General features: G+C 47.2%; 2 protein-coding genes across 6 annotated transcripts in view; one reads left to right on the top strand and one right to left on the bottom strand.

The window, feature by feature from the left end:
• The window catches only part of Sfxn2 (sideroflexin 2), a 71,332-nt gene extending 59,426 nt beyond the window's left edge, over positions 1 to 11,906 (bottom strand). For 4 of the 5 annotated variants that reach the window (XR_004943476.1, XR_004943475.1, XM_036171572.1 and 1 more), the window contains exons 1-6: positions 11,818 to 11,906; positions 6,229 to 6,412; positions 5,882 to 6,052; positions 3,642 to 3,740; positions 917 to 992; positions 608 to 693 (exon numbers count right to left, since the gene is read on the bottom strand). Coding sequence is in view for 3 of the 5 variants with exons in the window: in XM_036171572.1 (XP_036027465.1) it covers positions 608 to 693; positions 917 to 992; positions 3,642 to 3,740; positions 5,882 to 6,052; positions 6,229 to 6,389 (593 nt within the window). In the remaining 2 variants the exon portion in view is untranslated. The remainder of the gene's footprint in view (positions 1 to 607; positions 694 to 916; positions 993 to 3,641; positions 3,741 to 5,881; positions 6,053 to 6,228; positions 6,413 to 11,817) is intronic. The other variant, XM_036171597.1, reaches the window with a different exon arrangement.
• A 186-nt stretch (positions 11,907 to 12,092) lies between these two features.
• The window catches only part of Arl3 (ADP ribosylation factor like GTPase 3), a 52,383-nt gene continuing 42,126 nt past the window's right edge, over positions 12,093 to 22,349 (top strand). The window contains exon 1 of the mRNA XM_036171540.1: positions 12,093 to 12,240. Within this exon, the coding sequence (XP_036027433.1) occupies positions 12,238 to 12,240 (3 nt within the window). The 5' untranslated portion in view covers positions 12,093 to 12,237. The remainder of the gene's footprint in view (positions 12,241 to 22,349) is intronic.

Below are 22,349 nucleotides of genomic sequence, written 5' to 3'. Positions count from 1 at the left end.
CTTTAATCCCAGAACCTGGGAGGCAGAAGCAGATGGATCTCTGTAAGTCCAAGGCCAGCTTGATCTACAGAGCAAGCTCCCAAGTCAGCCGAGGATACAAAGTGAGTCCCTCTCTTAAAAAAAAAAAAAAAAAACTCAGAAAGAAGACAGAAGCAGTCTCTGTGTCCCCTTCTGAGGAGAGCTTAGCCGGCTCCTAGGCGTGGCCACCTCCTCCCTGCTTCTCCAATCCAAGCACCCGGTTGTGCCAGCATTAGCTGATCTTCCCCTTTCCCTCCGTCAGCGGTCTAAGAGCTTGAGGAGGGGAGAGTTCACAGCTCTGACAGGATCCAGGGTGCAGTGTTAGGGGTAGAGCGCTTGCCTAGCACGCATGAGGCACAGGGTTCAATCCCAGCACCGCCAATAAAAAATGTCCTATCCATCTGTCCATGCTCAATCCGCCTCACTTAACACACGACACACTGTATTTATATCACCATTCTCTGGGCCACCAGAGGAAGGGCAGCCCTTGAGGACCGTTCAGAGGCTGGGCCCACTGGTCTTGTCGGTCCTTCCCTCCCCAGCTAACCCTTCTTCGGTGGAGAAGAAGAACAAGGCTCCCTTTACTCACTGCTGTCGCATCATTGGGATATTGACACAATTAGCTGCAGCCACAGCGGCAAAGGGCACCCATCGGCCCACCAAGGGTGGGGCTCTCTGTTGGAGGCAGGGAATAATGGAAGTTACTCAAGCTCATGCGAAGGTGGGGGTAGAAAAGGCTTTGGATTATCAGGAACAGAGGCAGGTAAGCATTGCTAGTGACATGCCCAGACATCCACTCTGGGATCCTCAACTCCTGCAATGAGCCAAAGCTGGTTTCTCTAGAACTCTGCTGCCCTCTGGTGGCCACTGTGCCCACAGCCGCCCTGGCCATACATACCTTTGTCCACATATTCATGCCCACTGCAGTGGCTACCGCAGTAGTAGTGGCTGTGAAGTAGGAGAGGGCCATCTGCCTGGTGGAGGAGAAACGTCAGATGGATAAATGCATAGGTTCTGGAGTGGTGTGCACAGTGGCCGAGGCGAGGCCAGGGGCTTCCAGGAGAAACTAGCAATGGGACTTCAGGCCTGGGCTCTGTCTCTAGAGCCATCTCAGACTCCCTGTTTCCATCACTCAAAGCCTGGCACCCTTGGTCCTCTTCAGTACCTTAAACACATCACACCTATTCCTGTCTCAGAACCAATGCATACGGCTGCTCGCTGTCTACAGAACATCCCTGGGCTCCCATATGCTGGCTAGTTTTATGCCAACTTGACACAGGCTGAAGTCTTCAGAGAGAAGGGAATCCCAATTAAGAAAATGCCTCCAGCCAGGCAGTGGTGGTGCATGCCTTTAATCCCAGCACTCGGGAAGCAGAGGCAGGTGAATCTCCAAGGCCAGCCTGGTCTACAGAGTGAGTTCCAGGACAGCCAGGCCTATACAGAATAACCACCCTGTCTCAAAAAAATCAAAAAGAAAATTCTTCCATAAGGCCAGGCTGTAGGCAAGCCTTTAGGGCATTTTCTTTCTTCCTTCCTTCCTTTCTTTTTTTGTTCTTTTTTAATTTCTTGAGACAGGGTTTCTCTGTATAGCCCTAGCTGTCCTAGAACTCACTCTGCAGACCAGGCTGTCCTCGAACTCAGAGATTTGCCTGCCTCTGCCTCCTGAGTGAAATTAAAGGCTTGTGCCACCACTGCCCAGCTTAGGACATTTTCTTACTTAGTGACTGGTGGGGGAGGGCCTAACACATTGTGGGTATGTCCATTCCTGGGCTGGTGGTCCTGGGTTCTGTAAGAAAACTGCTGAGCAAGCCTGAGGGAGCAAGCCAGTAAGCAGCACCCTGCCACAGCCTCTGTATCAGCTCCTGCCTCCTGGATGCTGCCCTCACTGCTTTCGATGATAAACTGTTACATCAAACTGTGAGCGAAATAAACCCTTTCCTCCCCAGGCTTCTTTTCTTTTCTTTTCTTTCCTTCCTTCCTTCATTTATTTCAGTTTTTTGAGACAGGGTTTCTCTGTGCAGTTTTGGTGCCTGTGTCTCACTCTGTAGACCAGGCTGGCCTCGAACTCACAGAGATCCGCCTGCCTCTGCCTCCCGAGTGCTGGGATTAAAGGCGTGCGCTGGCGCTGGCGCCGCCACCACTGCCCAGCCCCAAGTTACTTTTCATGATGGTTTCACCGAAGCAATAGGAACCCTAACTAAGACGACTCTTATCTTTCAGAGTCCAGCTGGCTGCCATCTCCACAGAAGGGCTGCCCAAGGGGTCTGTCGGAATAAGCTACAGTGCTGTGCGCTGTCTTAGTCAGACCATTCATCTAACAACAGAGTTGCTATCTGAGTTTACTGCGTTCGTTTGGTTAGAAGACTTTTCTGCACTTTGGGTTTGGAGACAGGATCTCAGTATGCAGACCTGGAACTGCTATACAAAACAAACTGGCCTTGAACTCAGAGGTCTGTCTGCCAGCCTGTTAAAAGATCTCAAACAGGACTGCTGTCTTACTCCTCAGGTATCTCGAGCTTCTGGAACCTTGCCTGGCACACATAACACACTCGGGAAAATGCTGGGACAAGATGACTCAGTAGTTAAGGGACTTGCCGCTCTTCCAGCACCGAAGTTCAATTCTCAGCTCCCATGTGCGATGGCTCATAACTACCCGTCACTCCAGCTCCAGGGTATCCAACACCCTCTTCTTTACACATGTGGAGAACAGAAACACAACACACACACAAATAAAAATAAATCTTGGGGCAGGAGAGATGTCTCAGTGGTTAAAAGCACTTTTTCTTTTGTTTTTGAGAAGGGCTCAGACTGGCCCTTGTCTCCTGGGTGCTGAGATTAAATGTGTGAGCTACTATGCTCAGCTTGGTTTTTGTTTTTTATTTTAAAATTATGTGTGTGTATATTCGTGTGTACATGCCCATAGAGGCCAGAGGTCAGATAGCCCTGGAGCTGAAGCACCTGACACAGGTGTTAGGATTTGGACTTGGGACTCTGGAGGAGCAGTATGTGGTCTTAACTACTGAGCCATCTCTAAAGCCCAAGAGCTCCTGCTGCTCTTGCTGTGGACCCAGGTTTGGTTGTGAGCAAGCACATGATAGCTTACACCATCCATTACTCCAGTTCCAGAGGATCCAGTGCCCTCCTCTGACTTCCGCAGACACCAGGGATGTAGCACCAGGTGTGCACATCCATACATGCAGGCAAAATACTCACACAGTAAAATAAAATAAATCTAAAAAGTAAAAATAAATAAATCTTAAAAAAAAAAAAAGAAAAAGAAAAAAAGCTGGGCAATGGTGGTGCACACCTTTAATTCCAGCATTCAGGATGTAGAGGCAGGTAGATCTGTCTGTGAGTTCAAGGCCAGCCTGGTCTACAGAGTGAGTTCCAGGACAGCCAGGGCTGCACAGAGAAACTCTGTCTCAAAAAACCAAACCAAAACAAAAGAAGAATATAGTAGTCAAATGAAATGGACTTTTGAAAACAGCCTGGGCAGAAGACACTCTTGGTTGGTCTGAATATTTCAAACACTGGGAAAGCCCAGCCACCTGCCAGAGTGGGTCCCACCCAGCAAGGAATGCCGTCCAGAGCAGAAGAGGACAGCCTTCACTCCAGGTCTCTACCTGACGGACGTGGGGGAAGCCGCGTTCCTGTTGGTGTAGTTGACTAAGGCATTGAAGGACTGGTTCACCCACTGCCAGAAGATCACCGCAGGCATGGTCCTACAAGCAAGGGAGAGCAGGGAGGGTGGAAGAGAGGGCCTGGGTGTGCTGGGCACCAGAGCATCTGCAGTTCCCTAAGCAATTTCCACTCTTTTTCATGCCCCTGGACTTCGGATGGGATGAGCCTTTGCCTGGAATAGCCCCTCTTCCTTACACTGGGCGAGATCCTGCCCCGCTGAGATGCTTTTCTTGTTGCAATTTTCTGACCCTTCCTCTCTCCCTCCCGAGACAATCATTCCATGTGTCTTGTTCCCATGATTCAAAAGTCTTCCCCCAACCTTCCACTTTCCAATCTCCATTCTGTTCTGTGTCTCCTGCAGGACAGAGCCTAAAGTCCTTCATCCCTGGCACCTGGCCCAAGGCATAGCTCAACAACTAATCAAATGAATACACGGGTAGAGACGAGGATGGAGAGTCATACATCAGAAGCTTACTCCCTTCCCAAGCAAGCAGAGCAAGAAAAGGGCCTCTTCGTTTTTTTATGTGGAAGTCACATTCAAAGCATAAATCAACTGTGGAATTCTTACTTTAAGAACTCAGGAAGAGGGGCTGGAGAGAGGGCTCAGCAGGTAAGAGCACTGGCTGCTCTTCCAGAGGACCATGTTCAATTCCTAGCACCCACATGGCAGCTCACAACTGTCTGTAAATCCAGTTCCTGGGGATCTGACAACCTCACACAGACACACATGCAGGTAAAACATCAATTTACACAAAATAAAAATTATTAGGAAAAAAAAGAATTTAGGAGGAGCCAGGCATGATGGTGCACACCTTTGATGCCAGCACTTGGGAGGCAGAGGCAGGCGGATCTCTCCGAGTTTCAGGTTTGGTCTACATGGCCAGTTCCAGACCCTCCAGAGTTACATTGGGAGACTGTCTCAAAATAAACAATTAACGACAAACAACAAAGAATTTAGGAAGATGGTAAGGTGGGTAAAGACACCTAAAGTTCTATCCCCAGGTCCCATATGGTAGAAAGAGAAACCACTTGTGTTAAGTTGTCCTTTGACCTTCACACACACACACACACACACACACAGAGAGAGAGAGAGAGAGAGAGAGAGAGAGAGAGAGACAGAGACAGAGAGACAGAGACAGAGACAGAGACAGAGTGGGATGTACCCCCATTTCACACATACACATTAAAATAAACAAATGTAATCCCAGCACTCAGGAGGTAGAGACAGGTGAACTCTGTGATTTTGAGGCTAGCCTGGTCTACAGGGTGAGTTCTAGGACAGCCAGGGCTACACAGAGAAAGTTTGTTTTGAGAGAGAGAGAGAGAGAGAGAGAGAGAGAGAGAGAGAAGACTTAATCCTTTAATCCAAGTACTCTAGAGGCAGAGGCAGTTTGAGTCTCTGTGATTTCAAAGTCAGCCTAGTCTACATAGAGTTCTAGGCCAGCCAGGGCTACATAGTGAGACTCTGTCTCAAAATAATAATGATGAGGGGCTGGAGAGATGGCTAAGAGGTTAAGAGCATTGGCTGCTCTTCAGACGCCCTAAATTCCGAGCAACTATGGCTCACATCCATCTGTAATGAGATTTGGTGCCCTCTTCTGGCCTGCAGGGGCACATACAGGCAGAACACTGTATACATAATAAATAAATCTTTAAAAAAAGGATACTGGTGATAATAATAACATAAAAAGCTTAGGATGGCTAGCCCATTGAATATTAGGTCTGTTTTGACAATAATAATAACATAAAAAGCTTAGGATGAGCCGGGCCGTGGTGGCACACGCCTGTAATCCCAGCACTTGGGAGGCAGAGGCAGGAGGATCTCTGTGAGTTCGAGGCCAGCCTGGGCTACCAAGTGAGTTCCAGGAAAGGTGCAAAGCTACACAGAGAAAAACCAAAAAAAAAAAAAAAAAGCTTAGGATGGCTAGCCACTGAAATTAGGTGTGTTCCGACGGCAGCAGCCCCACAGTTCTGACTGTGGCTGTGAACTGTTCTTGGCCTCCAGACTCCCATCTAGCAAAGGGGAATGAAGACGGCACCTGGGAGTAGGGCTGTAGAGAGTGAAAGTCCCTCAGGCAAAGAACTCAGCAGCGCCGGGATCTGGTAGTGACTAGTCAAGAGGTCTGTTATCACAAGTGGTCCCCACCTAGGGGTGCCCTCCCTCCTGGGTCTCAGGACTCACCTGTAGAACTGGAGCATGAAGCCTGTGATGATCATGCCCCCAGGGACCTGGAAGGACATCCGTCCAATGACGTTCATCTTCTCCCCAGTGTCAGGGTGGAAAGCCGAGTCATACAGCTTCTTAGCATACAGCAGCTGCTCCACCTGAGTGCCAGGGGGCACAAGTCCCATCCTGTCCCCCAACGACAACAGCGGTGACCACCTGACCTGATGATCCCTGTCTCCCAGTCTCCCTGCTCTTCTTCCTTCCGGAGACCTCTGCCAACGCCTTCACCTTCGGTTTCTCCCCTCTCGGAGAGCCCAGCCATGTGCTGGGACCTCCAGCCCCGTCCCTGACCACTCACTCACCTGCTCTTCTCCACCATCGCCTTTGCCCAGTCCAGCTCCTGCTCTGATGCAAAGATAGTGCGAGGATCTGTGATGTTAAAAAAGTGCCTCACACGCCCCAGGAACGTGCACTGATCCCAGCGGGGCGCATCAATGTTAAAGCCAGACAGGCCAGCCTCCATATTGTTCACACACAACCTGCAGACTTAAGGAACAAAGAGACAGTGAGAGCTGGCTCCTAAATCAGTTTGCCCCAGAGGCCCTAGCAGACAGAGACTGCCTGCTTTCACCAGCCCCTAGGCATCCCCTGGGATGATCTAGGGGCCCCTATGAATAGTATCCAAACTAAGCAAGTGCTTCCTGGGTCCATGTTAGTGGCCAGCCTTATGCCTGATCACACTATGGGAGACAGTATCTGCCCCAGAGGTGCTCGGTCTGACTACGCAATGAGAGATCACCACAAACTAGCATAATATGCCCTGGTACTCCTGGAAGGAAGACAGGAAAAGCAGCCATTCTGAAATAGAAGCCCTCAGCTCTTCACCAGGCCTGCCTTTAGAGAAAGTCTTTCTCCACAGCCTAACCACCATGGCAGTGAAAACATGGCAACAGGGGTAGGAGTGAGGTGCCTGGGGACATCGTGTCACAGTCAGGAAGCAGAGAGGGATGAATGCTGGTGTCCAGTCGCCTACAGGGCTGAGGAGTGGGCCCAGAAACATCTGTGGGAAGTGCAGGGTGAGACTGCAGGCAGGGTGGGACACACCAGACGGTTGATCTCAGTGGCTCTCTAAAGCTTTGGAGTTAGCGTTCACAGCCCTGTTACTCCTGTATTTCGGATGCCTGAAAATCCACAAGGACGATTCCAATTCTACTACAAGTTCAAGACGTAGTCCAGCTCCTCCCATCCACCACACTTGGGAAAGCAAGTCCACAGGTGACTGTTTTAAACAGCGGGGCTCTCTCCCTTCAAATGAACTTGCATTTTCACCAAGTAGAGCCGTGAATGGGTAAACCTCTTTTATTATGCCAGTGAAAAAGAGCAGGGGTTTCTTTCTTTCTTTTTTTAAAGATTATTATGTATGCAGTGCATACCTGCATGCCAGAAGAAGGCACCAGGCACCAAATCTCATTACAGATGGTTGTGAGCCACCATGTGGTTGCTAGGAATTGAACTCAGGACCTCTGGAAGAGCAGCCAGTGCTCTTGACCTCCAGCCTGCAGGGGTTTCTCTTTAATGGCACTGTTTAACAACTCTAGATGCTTTCTCGAATCTACCCGGTCTCCCTGTTCCTCATATCATTGTGCTTTTTCTCGCTGTAGTTCTAAGATCTGTGAGTAGTAACCATGCCACAGCCTAGATGCTGTCTAGAAATTTCTCCAGATAACTTAGTCAATTCCCTTTTAATTTCGCCTCATTTAAACTTTCAAGGTATGCGCAGAATGCATATTAATTGCCAGAATGGAAGATGAGTGATTTCTTGCTCCCAGCGGGGTCTTTGTTCCCTTCTGGAAGCTCACCAGGCGGGCTGCCACTGTCTTCATTATCTGGGCTTTCTTGGGTTCCAAACTCCTCCTGAAACCAAAGGCCTGCCAGCCAGAGGATCAGGTCTAAGCAACAACAGCCCTCCTCCTTACAGTTCTGGGCACTGATCCCTTCTTGTTGCCGCGACAAAGCAAATTATGAAAGCTGCAGGGGGAGAGGGAGGTATTGTGGCTTATGGTTCAAAAGAATGCATCCCATCATGGCAAGAATGCACGGTAGCAGGAAAGTAAGGTGGCTGGGCACATGGCGTCTGCAGCCAGGAAACAGAAAGATGAATGCTGGTTCCCAACTTGCTTTCTCCTTTTTCCTTTTCCTCTTACATTCAGTCTAGGACCTATGCCACATTTAGGGCAGGTCTTTCCTACCCAGTTAAAGCGTTCTGGAAACACCCAAGACTGATTCAGAAGGACGTCTCCTTGGCGATTTTAAATGCAGGCAAGCTGATCATGAAGATTAACTGTCACAAGGGTCATTTGCCTTTTTTTTCCTAAAGCACCATCTTACTTAATTAAATATTCCCCTGTAAAGTTGGGGAATGTACTCAATTTGCTCAATGATTGTCCTGACTCCTAGTAGAGTATCTAATGTCTGCTGGGAAGAATCCGGCTGGCCAGCAGGAAAGTATGAGGACTTGAAAGTACAGATGGAAGTAGACTGAGGAAAGAGCTGTGTCCGGAGCACTGAAATCATTTAAGCGACAATTTTTCTAGCGAGACTACTCAGAATAGCCCCGAAGAACTGCTGCATTTAAGAGGCAAACCAAGAAAAGTAGTCTCAAAAGATGGGAAAGAGTGCAGGAGAGGCAGGTGGGGGCAGCATGGGGGAAGAAGGAAAGAGGTCAACTCAAGAGTGTGTGGTTATTAGGGTGGGAAGCCTGATGTAGGTTGACACACTGGGAGCCAGTCTGTAAGCAGAAAGAAACTGAAGAGAAAAGGCCAACCTGCAGCCCCCCAGTGCCCACAATGCCCACAGCGCCTGTGCCTGGCCCTAAATGCAACGCCTTAAGCGGCAATCTCTGGAGAAGGCAGGAGTGACTGCAAGCGTGCACTGCAGAACGCTGATTTCTGCCTCTCCCGCTCTACTTGACTCCTGCGAGACGGTTCCAATACCAAAGGTATCTCCCTGAATCTAACAGCACTCATGGTAGAGGAAAAGGGTTCACTTCCTAGATATGACAGGAAGCGTCTCTTCCCTCGACCCAGAACCAAAAGAAAGCTCAAACTCTAGTCCCCACCTTCTCCTTCCTGCACATCTTCTCTATTCAAATTGCTGGTGTCTCTATGGTTGATTCCAGTGAGCTAGTTGGTGGCTCTGCCCGAGTGTCACAGTTCCGTGTCACAGTTCGATCAAAACATCCCACAACAGTATGGGTTTATGGCAGCCATTATCATTCAAACTCAGATGACTGGTGGATTCGGAGGGCCTGGAGTTCAGTTCCCAGCCTCCACATGGTGGTTTTCAGAATCATTGGTAACTCCAATTCCAGGGGATCCAACACCTCGTGACCTCTTGAGCACCAGACACTCACGTAGTGTGCATATATGCAGGTAAACACATAAAGTAAAAGGGACCGGGAACAGTGGTACACAAGAAAAGTCTACTCCTGCGGGGCGGTGGTGGCACACCCTTTAATCCCAGCACTCAGGAGGCAGAGGCAGGTGGATCTCCTGAGTTCGAGGCCAGCCTGGGCTACAGAGAGAGATCCAGAACAGCCAGGGCTTATTACACAGAGAAACCCTATTTCAAAAACAAAACAAACAGTAATAGTGGAAGGAGGAAACAGACTCTACAAGCTGTCCTCTGACCTCCACACACAGACATGGCGGCAAGACCAGGCCAAAGACCACTGAAATAGCGGAACACTGTCAAGGTTGCTGGTAGCAAGCCGGAGAATGGCGGTAATAATTAAACCAGCAGGCCCAGGCCCATGCTTACAGACATTCATCGGACTCCAAGGCAACTGTGATGACAGACGCCACACCTCCAGAAGGAAATCTGAATACGCCTTTTCCCACAGAAGAGTGTAGAAACCAGCAAATTTGGGGGGTGGTGTACTCTAACCACTCACCTGAACCTTTTTTTTGGTCATTTTTCAAGATGGTTTCTCTGTGTAGCCCTGGGTATCCTGGAACTCTGTAGACTAGGTTGGCCTCAAACTCAGAAATCTGCCTGCCTCTGCCTCCCGAGTGCCTGGAATTAAAGGTATGTGCCACTACCACCCAGCTCATCATTTTAGTATTGACTTTTTCTCCAAGGATCTGATGAAAGTATGCAGGTAGCAGATGTTCTTGTGAAAGGGCCCCAAAATAGCTTGACCACACAGAAGCCATGACAGGCTTAGGGGCCTAGACACAGCTTCTGTGACAGGCAACACCCAGATCCAGGAAAAGCCTTAAGTTGATACCACCCAGGGGTGAGGAAGTACCTGACATTCCAAACATTCCAACCATCAGATAAGAAAGTGGCCAGAAGTCCCTGAGTCTAGCACACACCTATTTTTGTTTTACAGATACTCCAGGACAATTGTCAGCCAATTGGGGTCCTGGACCCTGGAAATCCCCTCACCCCAACCTCTGCTACGATAAAAACTCTGCCCCACCTGAGCTCAGGGCTCTCTGCTCTCACCACTGTGTTGGACAGAGGGACCAAGCTCCGGAGCTTGAAATAAAGGCTCTTTGCTTTTACATGCGGGATTCGGTCTCCGTGGTGGTCTTTTGGGGGTCCTCCCATTAAAAATAACATTCTGATATTTTTAAAATTTTTGGGGGCTGGAGAGATAGCTCAGCGTTAAAAGCAATTGCTTTCACAGAGGACCTGGATTCAGTTTCCAGCACCCACATGATGGCTGACCCCAGCTCCAGGGTACCAAGCTAACACAAGACAAAACACTCACGCACATAAAATAGTGGTTTTTTTTTTTAGAGGTTTTTATAAAAAGTACTTTACTTGAATGTGAAAATACCTGAAAACTAACAGGGCATAGGGGTTCATGCTTTAAATCCAGTACCTAGGAGTACCCAGGAAGCAGGCAGACTTGTGAGTTTAAGGCCAGTGTGGTGTACAGTGAATTCCAGGTCAACCAGAGTTACATAGTGAGACTCTGTCTCAAAATAACAACAAAACATAACAAACGAAACACCTTGAAAACCCACTCGAGAAAAACCTGCGTTTGCTTCAGTCTTAACTAGGTTGGTAGGAAGAGGGGTGAAGCCTGGAACCCAGATTAAACTGTTAATAACATGTAACACTTCCCTTTTGACAGGCAATGCTCTATGTACTTGACACAGAGAACAGGTACACGTGCATCAGCAAACTTCCAGAGGTACCATCTCTATCTAGAAAAGTTCTCTGTTTATTAATAGATATAAACTACTCTGGAGCGAGAGATAACAGTGTAGCCCAACGCAGGGTTCATTCCCCAAGGGCAGACAGCACGCCTACCTGGGCCAAAGTGTTTACAAGTAACACTGTAAAATAAACAGTTTACACATTAGTTCGTGTCCCAACTCTATCACCTACAATAACTGACTTCTAGAGTTGTACGGAAATAAATTCTGAATCAAAAGCATTCCACTAGGAAGAATACACTTTCTACGAAGGCAGATTATACCAGTGTCGAGAACCTGGCCTGGCACAGGGGCCAAGGTAACTAACTCTCCAGTGGTCCTGTGCATGAGAGGAGTTCCAGGGGATCCCGGCCAATCTAACACGGACCAGGCTGTCAGCTAACCTCGATGCTAGGGACCAGTCCCCAATCTCCCTATCGCCGTCTCTCAGGCGACCTCCCGAACCCAGCAGAAATCACCTATCCTGGATTCTAACGAGACTGTGGAGATAAGAGGCGCGGCCCATAACTCCGGTACTCCAAAGCCTGGCAGCCGAAGACAACGCAGGTCAAAAGCCAGGAGTCCATGGGAGCCCTGGTCCGTCCCACCCGCCACGCGGCTTCTGCAGAAGAAAGTCAGCACGCCGTGCCTGGCAGCCCCAAGAGAGCAGAAGCAGGCTCCCTTTGGAGACGCGGAGACTAGAAGTAACCTTGCAACCCGCCTGCACTTGAGGCCCCTTACCTGCTCCCAGAGGGATGCACCCGGAGTCAACCACGAGGCTGACTTGGAAAGCTGAACTGGGTACCGCGGCTAGGCCGGGGAACACCCCCTCGCACTACGCCCCCTTTTCTGACCAATCACAGGCCTCAGGCTCCCGCCAGCCACGTGGGCGATGTTGCCCCTCCCTCTGGGTCGCTCGCCAGCCCGCCCCGGCCTTCCGCCACTCCCAAGACCGCCTGCGCAGTGGGCGGGCGCTTTGGTGCGCTTGCGCATTTTGGGGAAAGAGGAGCAGAACCCCGCCCCATCCCGCTGCTCCGCTCCTCCGCTGCGTGCGAGGGACGTCAGGGGCGGCGCCGCAGCAGTTACCCCTGGTAACGGGGAAGGCAGAAGGAGGAGGAGGCGGAGGCGGAGGAGGAGGAGGAGGAGGGACTCGGCTTGAGGATGGTGAGTGTGGGGGGCCCCCAGGTCCCTCTGGAGCTGGCCAGTTACCCCGCTCCTGTCCCCAGGCCCAGGGCGGGGCGCTGCGCTTAAAGCCGAGGGGGACGTGGGATGGCGCTCGCCTTGCTCTCTCTAGGGTTCTAGATCGGTTTCGGGGGCGAAGGGGGAACCCCAAAGGTGGGCCCTGGAGGGAGGCCTAGGCCTGGGGAGGAAGGAGGGATTTGCGGTGGGTCCGAGGCTTGGGGAAGTGACTTGCGGGAAAGAAGCCTGGGCTCCATCATCATTCTGGGTACTGAGATGAGGGCGGCTCTGGGGAGCTGCAGAGATCAGGCCAGGCACACAGGCTTAGATCTTCCTGCGGAATCGACCTCTCGGCTCCTCGGGACTGTGGAGTCTGTTTGAGACCCGGCCAGAAGTAGGAGAGGAGCGGTGCTACGGTCTTTGAGATCACCCTGGCGGTACCAGGGAGATGTAACCTAGCTTTCCTAGATGCTCGCGTCTCTGAGTGAGGTGAGCAGGGAGTAAGTCCCAGGACAGAAAGAGGTACCGCTGGGAACTGATGCCTGATTTCACGTCTCTGTGGTGGGTGCGCGCGCCTGCAGTCCCAACTTAATTCGCTGAAAGTTCTGCAAGGTCTAATGGTTGTTGATGAGCGACTTTTCTTCCCGTATTTACTCCATGTTGACAGAAGCAAATTAGCCTCCTGGCATTCCCTTCAAACTTGTTGCGCCCTTTTGCAGTAGCCACACGAAAGGTTTTCGTTCCAGTTAGGCCCCTCAAACTAAAAAGAATGAGAAACTATAGAGAGTGAGCATCAATTTGAAGCAAGCCTTTTCTCCATTAGCTATAATTAAGGCTTTTCCAAATTGTAAGTTACGGTATGTGACAGATTTAACCGGCGACGCCCAGTTCCTTGTTGATATTTTGAATTGTTATTTTTATTTAATGTGTATGGGTGTTTAGCCTGAATATGTTTTTGTACCACGTGTGTGCCTGGTGCCTGCAGAAGCCAGAACAGGGCTTTGGTTGCCTGGAATTGGAGTTATAGATGGCTGTGAGCCACCACGTGGATGCTGGGAAGTCAACATTGTTCCTCTGGAAGAACGTCAGTACTGATGAGCATCTCTCCAGCCCTCCTTGTTGATTTGTATGTGGTAAATGGAGAGTAAAACTAATATTTGGGGGAAATAGTATTTTAGAGCTAGTCGAGGAAAACTAGATTTTAAGGCATTTAGAGCAGGTTGGTTGGCTTACTGACTGGTATGAACCAGTTACCATTGCTTTCCCCTGCCCCTCAGTATTTTTGTAAAAATCTTGAACTACTTCTGTTGACTTACGAAGAAAAAGCTAGGATATAGCTCAGTCGATAGAGGTTTGCTTAGCAGGCATGTAGCCCTGCGTAAAACCGAATGTGATTGTACCTGCCTGTCTCAGCGCTCCAGAGATGGAAGCAGGAGGATCAGAAGTTCAAGGGCTACGTAGTGATTTCCAGGCCAGCTAGGGATACCTGAGACTGGTCTCAAAAGAAGAAAGAAATAGATGTCCAGGAGGAGAATTCAGCATCTACTTTTGGTTTTCTTTGTTTTGTTTTGTTTTTCGAGACTGGGTTTCTTTGTGTGTGTAGCCTTGACTGTCCTAGAACTAGCTCTGTAGACCAGGCTGGCCTCAGACTCATGGTCAAATTATTGAACAAGTGAATTTTAACCAAAAAAACAAAAAAACAAAAAAAAAACAATTTACATTGTCAAATTGTTAAGTAGAATTATTTAATCTAAGGTTGTCAATCACATTTCACACTTGTTACAGTTACAGTTATTTCTAACCTCAGGCTAAACAGATTTTTAACAAGTGTTTCCTTTTTATTATTTATACATGAGCTGTCCATTTAAAGGCTAAGTTTATCTTAACAAATGAGTACAGATATAAATATTTACATAGAAAATAAATGGATTTGAGAAAGTGGCCATGGCAGCTCACACTTATAACCTCAGCACTTAGGAGGTAGAAGGAAGAGGATGAAGAATAGGCTAGCCTGGGCTACATGAGACTGTCTCATAATAAACAGAGAATTTTAAAATTAATGAAAATAATTAGAACTGCGGTTAAAAAGGCATGCCAGGCTGGGTGTGGTGGGTCATGCATGTAATTCCAGTGCTCTAGATGCTCAGTTAAGAGGATCACCATGAGTTAAGAGGCTATCCTGGGCTACAGTTAGTTCCAGGTCAGCCTCAGCTAGAGGGAGACCTTGCCCCAATTGCCATCCCCTTAAAAGAAAGAACCACATGCCAAAATCAAGAGAAAATGAGATTTGTTATGAATAAGAAACATGAGAGTTGTCTGATTTCAAGATTGCTTAATTTATAATTATAGGTCATAATAAGTGATCCACTGCTCATGTTTCTAGGTGCAAATTGGCACCATATGTAAGTATATAATAAATTGACTGTGTGCATATAACATTGTTGGATACCACTAAAGTAGTCAATGCTTAAAATTAATTTTTAAAAAATGTGTGTGTCTTAGTGTTGTGCCTGAGAGCATGTATGCTCACTCTGGGCGTGCCCGGTGCCCAAGGAGATCAGAAGAGGGTATTGGATCCTCTGGACCTACAGTCAGTTGTGAGCCACTGTGTGGGTGTTGAGAACCAAACCCAGTCTTCTACAAGAGCAACCAGTACTTTTTATTATTTATTTTATTTTCTATATGTGAATATTTTGCCTACTTGTGTATATATGTACTGCATGAGTTTGTGATACCTTCAGAAATCAGAAAAAGGCTTTGGATCCTTTGGAACTGGAGTTACAGATGGTTGTGAGCTGCCTTGTGGATGCTGGGAATTGAACCCAGGTCCTCTGCAGCAGCAGGTGCTCTTAGCCACTGAGCTATTTCTCCAGCTCCAAAACAAATTTACAACTTTTTATTGGAGTTATTCATTTTATTTGATGTGTATTGTGCCTGCATGCGTGTATGTGTACCATGTATTCTTGCTAACCTCAGAGGTCAGAAGAGAGCATCGGATCCCCTAGCCCTGGAGTTACAGATGGTTGTGAGCGACCATAGGTGCTAGGAGCTGAACCCAGGTCCTCTGCAGGGCTAACAAGTGCTCTTAACTACCGAGCTATCTCTCTGGCCCCAAACTAGGATTATGGGATGTGGGGATGCACACCTTTAATCCCAGCACTTGAGAGAGGCAGAAGCAGGTGATTATCTGAACTAGAGGCCAACCTGGTCTACATAGTTATTTTCAGGCTTGCCGGGGCTGTATTGTAAGACCCCCTCTGTCTGGGAAAAAAAAGGGGGGGGGGGAGAAGAAAGAAACCAGGACAAATTAGTTGAGATTATCTGATTTTACAAAACCATTTCTTTTTCTTCAAAAATGTAAGGTATTCTTAGAACTGGAAGTAGAACACTGAGTTTAAACAGTCAGTGTCATGGTTAAGTGTGTCACACATAGTATCCCATGAGTCCTCTGGTACAATTGAAAAGTGAGCTATGCCAGGCATAGTGGCAAACCCTTTAATCCCAACACTCAGGAGGCAGGCAGATCTCTTTGAGTTTGAGGCCAGCCTGGAACTTGCTACATAGTGAAGCCCCGTCTCAAAAAGAGAGAGAGAGAGAGAGAGAGAGAGAGAGAGAGAGAGAGAGAGAGAGAAGAAAAGAAAGTGAGCGTTTTAAATTTCAGCTGCAACTAATCTTTTTCTCTCTTTCTAAATTTGGGTGACTGAAACAAAAAACATTCTGAGCTTCCCTAAACATTTAGGATCAGTTGTTTTACCCTGGTCTTAGAATCACATTCTTTTAGATTTATTTTATATGTATAAGTGTTTTGTGTGCCAGAAGATGGTGTTGGATCCCCTGGAATGGAGTTATGAATGGTTCTAAGTCACCATCTGTCTGCTGGGAATGGACCTCAGGTCCTTTACAAGAAAGAGCAACAGAGGCTGGACAGATGGCTCAGGGGTTAAGAGCACTGGCTGCTCTTCCAGAGGACCTGGGTTCAATTCCAGGTGGTGGCTCACAACCATCTATAATTAGATCTGGTGCCCTCTTCTGGCCTGCAGGCAGAACACTGTATATATAATAAATCAATCAACCCCCCCCCCAAAAAAAAGAGGAGCAACCAGTGCTCTAAACTGCAGAGCTGTCTCTCCAGCCCTCACTGGAGGGTTCTAGGCAAGTGCTCCACCATTCTTGATAAGATACGAGATGATGGTAATCACTGTTATTTATCATGAACTCAATTCAGCAATTACTTATGGACTACTTCCTACTTAATGTAATTATCATACACGTATGACCTTTGATGAATGTTACCATATTTATGTTTTGGGGTCAGTGTGGTGGTTTTGTGTTCCCCAAAATTTTGTGCACCCTAATAAACTTATCTGGGGTCAGAGATAGAACAACCACAATATTTAACATAGAGGCTAGGCAATGGTAGCACATGCCTTTAATCCTAGCATTCCAGAGGCAGAGATTTACCTGAATCTCTGTGTGTTCAAGGATACATCCAAGCATGGTGACTCACACACACCTTTAATCCCAGGGAGCACAAAGCTGAAAGATGTATAAGGCATGGAGACCAGAAACTAGCAGCATTTGGCTGGTTAAGCTTTTAGGCTTTGGAGCAGCACAGTTCAGCTGAGATTCATTTGGATGAGGACTCAGAGGCTTCCAGTCTGAGGAAACAAGACCAGCTGAGGAACTGGTGAGGTGAGGTAGCTGTGGCTTGTTCTGTCTCTCTGATCTTCCATCATTCACCCCAATAACTGGCCTCAGGTTTGATTTTATTAATAAGACTCTTTAAGATTCCTGCTACAGGTCAGAAATAGTAAGTGAAAAAAATAAATATTTTTTTAAAAAAGGAGCTAGAAAGATGGTTCAGCTGTTAGGTAGTGCTCTGCACACACGCAGGCAAAACATCCATACACAAAAATTTAAAAAATAATAGCCGGGTGGTGATGGTACATCCCTTTAAACACAGAACTTGGGAGGCAGAGGCAAGTGGATTTCTTGAGTTCAAGGCCAGCCTGGTCTACAGAGCAAGTTCCAGGTCAGCCAGAGCTGTTACACAGAGAAGCCCTGTCTCAAAACCCAATAATAATAATGATAAGAAAAAGGAAATGGAAAATAAAAGAAAATGAGCTGCAGAGTCAGCTCAGTAGTTAAAGAGAGCTCACCATTCTCTCAGAGGATCCAGGTTCAGTTCCCAGAGCCCAACCACCCAACAGCAGCACACAGACACACCACAGCACACACAGACATACCACAGCACACACAGACACACCACAGCAGCACACAGACACACCACAGCAGCACACAGACACACCACAGCACACACAGACACACCACAGCAGCACACAGACACACCACAGCAGCACACAAAAAGAAGACAGAATTTGAGGTTCTCCCTTTCACATCAATAGGATCCTGTTAAGAGGTGAAATGAAATGGAAATCTGTCCTATATAAGCTAGTTAGGCAGTGCATGTGCTCAACAGATTAGTGGTTACAGTACTTAAACTTTGGCTGTTCCTCACGGCTAAACATGTTTTCCATATTTCAGCACATTCCTCTAACGCCTCTCCCCCACTTTGGTTTCTTTGAATGACCTAGTTTGTGTCTTTTGGGGTCAGAGCATGAGTTGAGTTTAAATAGATTTTTGAGGCAGATAAGTTTCTATGTTCCAAGCCAGGTGTGGTGGTGCACACCTTTAATTCCAGCATTGGGAGGCAGAGGCAGGCCAGCCTGATCTACAGAATAAGTTTCAGGTTACCCAGGGTTACATGAGAGATCTATCTTAAAAAAATAAATAAACAAACAAATAAACTATATAGTCCATAGCACATCTTCGTGATCTGGTTGTAGAAAAGTTTGTTTAAATGTTTTGTACCTGAGTCAGAATGCTTCTGCCACCCCCGCCCCCCAGTACAGATAACTTGTACATGCCCAAGCTGGCCACATATGCATACAGTTGACTGGAGTTCTTGTTTCTCATTACCTGTATTCAGTGTCCTAGGAGTATAAATCCTACATAGAGATCGATCATTCTCTTGCTCACTTTTCTGCTTGGAGAACATTATAGGTGTTACTGACAGTGGAATGAATGGTTGTTTGATCAACATTACACTGTAAAAATGAATTTCATTGTCTTTATGCAGTGAAACTCATTGTCCTCATCATAAATTACCTTTTAATGAATGCATGTTTTCATTTGACACGTAAAGTAAAGCATGGCGCCGAGACGTACAAGTGCAGGGCGGGGTTACTCAGCTCTTCCATCTAGCCTCTTAAATCCTCTTACTTTGTACCTTTCGGCAGAACCCTGCTAGCTATAAATACCCTCTTCCCTGTTTAGCAAGCCCTGATAATCCTGTGATCCCGTCCTCGATGCTTGGGCTGATACAGTTCACTGCTGCACTAGCCCCTGTGTTCCCAGGGTCGAGCTGGAGAGCCCTTTATCGGTTTTTTTGGTGTTGTTTTTTGTTTGTTTGTTTTGGGGTTTTTTGGTTTTTGTTTTTTGGTTTGGTTTGGTTTGGTTTTTCGAGACAGGGTGTCTCTGTGTAGCTTTGCGCCTTTCCTGGATCTCTCTGTAGACCAGGCTGGCCTCGAACTCACAGAGATCCACCTGCCTCTGCCTCCCGAGTGCTGGGATTACAGGCATGTGCCACCAATGCCCAGCTGCCATTTTCGTTTTACTGGAAGGAAGAAAATATTAGATGAACTTTCTCTATCTGTGTCATTTTATTTCCAGGTGAGGCATCTGATGTTACTGCCTAATAAGGAAGATTATACATTAAAAATTAAAAGTATGTGGGGCTGGAGAGATGGCTCAATGGTTAAAAGTATTAACTGCTCTTCCAGAGGACCCGAGTTCAACTCCCAGCACCCACATGGCTGCTCACAACTGACTGTAACTCCAGTTCCAGGGGACCTGACACCCATGGCAAAACACCAAGGCACATAAAATAAAAAACACTCTGCAAAAAAAAAAAAAAAAAAAAAAAAAAAAAGTATATATTCTGTACCATCAGGTTAGAACAAAAGTGCCTATAGTTAGAAAGACTTCTTTCTTCTCTGTGCCTTACTCCTTTAAGGAATAGAGTTAGGAGGCCAGGGCCAGCACCCAGGAGTCAGAGGCAGGATCCCTGGAGAGGCCAACCTGATCTACATACTCTGAGGTCCAGGCCAGCCAGGACTACATGGGGAACCCAGTCTGAAAACAGAATAAAGAAAGGATGTACTAGGGATGCAGCTTGCAGCAGCATGCCCAGCTAACATGGGCAGAGCCCTGGTCCAGCCCTCCCAGGAAGAGGAGGAGAGTGTTTTCATGTCAGTGGGATGCTGCCACAAAGAATCAATGCTCCTTGCTTAGTTGTCCAGTTTCAGATGTTAGGAGTAGGTAAGGAAAACTTGCTCTCCACGCAACAGTATAGGTATCTAGTGATTTCTTTCCATGTTTAAGGTTTAGTTTTTGCAGCCAGGTGGTGTTGGCGCACACCTTTGAACCTAGCACTCAGGAGGCAGAGGCAGGTGGATCTCTGTGAGTTCCAGGAAAGGTGCAAAACTACACAGAGAAACCCTGTCTCAAAAAACCAAGAGAGAGGAAGAGAGATTGATTTAGTTTTTGCTTTTCTAACTATGTGGATTTGTCTATGCCCCTATATGGGTATATGCATGGGTGCAGGCGCCCTAGGAGGCCAGAGGCATTAGATCCTGCTGGGTTATGAGCAGTTTGAAGCCAACCCACACTGGTGCAAGGCTTGAACCTGAGTCCTCTGCAAGAGCCCTATATTCTCTTAGCTCTGACCCACGTTTCTGGCCTTACTCAGTGATTTCTTAGTGAAAAGGCACTTGAGGAAAAATTGAAAATGCTAATTTTAAACTTTGTAAATAATAAAATATTTTCTATAAAAAGACAACAGGTTCTTCCTTGACAACTTCTATGATTGGGGTGAAAGTTAGCCTTAGCATGAAAGTTTTACTTGTGGCATTTAATGTATTAATTTGATAAATTCCCATTTTTGAGTGTATGTTAGGAGCTAATGAGACCCTTTCTGTATCCAGTTAGGGACTCAGGATGAATAATTCAATGTTTTCCCTTGTTCTTCTTGTTCCTTTTATATCCCAGGCCTGAGGGGATCTGAAGGGTGGGTTATAAATGAATGATTTCAGTATAGCTAATAAGAAAGGAGAAACGGGCTGGAGAGATGGCTCAGAGGTTAAAAACACTGGCTGTTCTTCCAGAGGTCCTGAGTTCAATTCCCAGCAACCACATGGTGGCTCATAACCATCTGTAATGAGATCTGGTGCCCTCTTCTGGCCTGCAGGGACACATGCAGGCAGAACACGGCATACATAATAAATAAGTCTTTTTCTTTTTGGTTTTTTGAGACAGGGTTTCTCTGTGTAGCTTTGCACCTTTCCAGGAACTCACTTGGTAGCCCAGGCTGGCCTCGAACTCACAGAGATCCACCTGGCTCTGCCTTCCGAGTGCTGGGATTAAAGGTGTGTGTCACCACTGCCTGGCTAAATAAATCTTTAGAAAAAAAAATTTTAAAAAAAAAAATGGCTGGGATATAGCTCAGTAGTAGAGCGCTTGCTAGCGCTTGAGGAGGGATGGAGTCAAGGTAGCCAGGGGTAAGTGAGATGAACATAGAAGCAAGAACATGCCCTTCCTTAAATAACAGCACAGATACTGCTTATCTTTCGTTAGTTCCAAACTGATTCAGCTTTTGTCCTAAACCTTTTGGCATAACGTTTGTCTGTCTTAGACTAAATCTTCCATTTTACTGGTGAAAAAAAACTGAGGCATAGAGAAGTTAATGTCCCCAGCAGGTCAGCACAGGGGCCACAAGGGAACAGAGTGGGGCTGGGGGGTTGCTGACCTGCCTGAATATTTCCAGGTCATTGTCCAAATACATAGCTGCTGAGAAGTATTCACAGAAATACTATTGGATCTTCATCAACAAACTGGCTTGAATCCTCGCCTGATGCAGTGGGAATAGCAAACACAATCATTTTATGTAATTCTAAATTCTAAGACTCAGCTTGAAGGGACTTCTACTCTGGCTGGGAGATTAGATTCTATGTCCTTAAAACTGCCATCTTTTGATTCGTTTGTTTGTTTTTTGAGGCAGGGCCTCACTATGTAGAACTCCCTCTGTAAACCTGGCTAGTCTTGAACTCACAGAGATCTGCCTGCCTCTGCTTCGTGAGTGCCAGGATTATTAAAGGTGAGCGTCAACACACCCTTGATTCTGTTTGAGCCTTGCCCTATTGGTCTGGGATTGACAGCTGCAGGACAGAACACATAAATAGCACATGCAATTCTTCTTACCTTTTTAATAAGAAAGCAGAGCTAGGGGCTGAGGAGATGTGTCAGTGGCATGGGCAAGGCCCTGGGTTCAGTGCCCAGTACCAAAGCAATAGTGTTGATGGGGAGATGGTTCACTGACTGCTCTTGGAGAGGAGCCACATTTGGTTCCCAGCACCCACATAAATGACTGGTAAACTGCAGGAGATCGGACTCCTTCGGGCCTCTACAGGTACCTGCATTCATGTCCACATACTAATGCACAGACACACATGGATACACATAATTAAAAATAATGTGTGGCCGGGCAGTGGTGACACACACCTTTAATCCCAGCACTCGGGAGTCAGAGGCAGGCAGATCTCCAGGAGTTCGAGGCCAGCCTGGGCTATAGAGTGAGTTCCGGGAAAGGCGCAAAGCTACACAGAGAAACCTTATCTCAAAAAACAAAACAAAACAATAACATCATCATAATAATAATGTGTGGTGCACACCTTTAATCCCAGCATTAGGAGGCAGAGGCCAGCAGATCTCTGAGTTTGAGGCCAGCCTTGTCTACAAAGCGAATTCCAGGACTGCCAGAAAAACCCTATCTCAAAAAGCAAAATAAATTATAAAAAATAATATTTAAATACTGATTAAATCATAATTATGAGGGGCTGGAGAGATGGCTCAGAGGTTAAGAGTACTGGCTGTTCTTCCAGAGGTCCTGAGTTCAATTCCCAGCACCCACACAGCAGCTCACAACTGTAATTCCAGTTCCAGGGGACCCAGCACCTTTATACAGACTCATCAATGTG

Source organism: Onychomys torridus, chromosome 1 (assembly GCF_903995425.1).
Source record: "Onychomys torridus chromosome 1, mOncTor1.1, whole genome shotgun sequence".
NCBI classification, from domain to species: Eukaryota; Metazoa; Chordata; class Mammalia; order Rodentia; family Cricetidae; genus Onychomys; species Onychomys torridus.
This window is presented reverse-complemented; position numbering and strand designations above follow the sequence as displayed.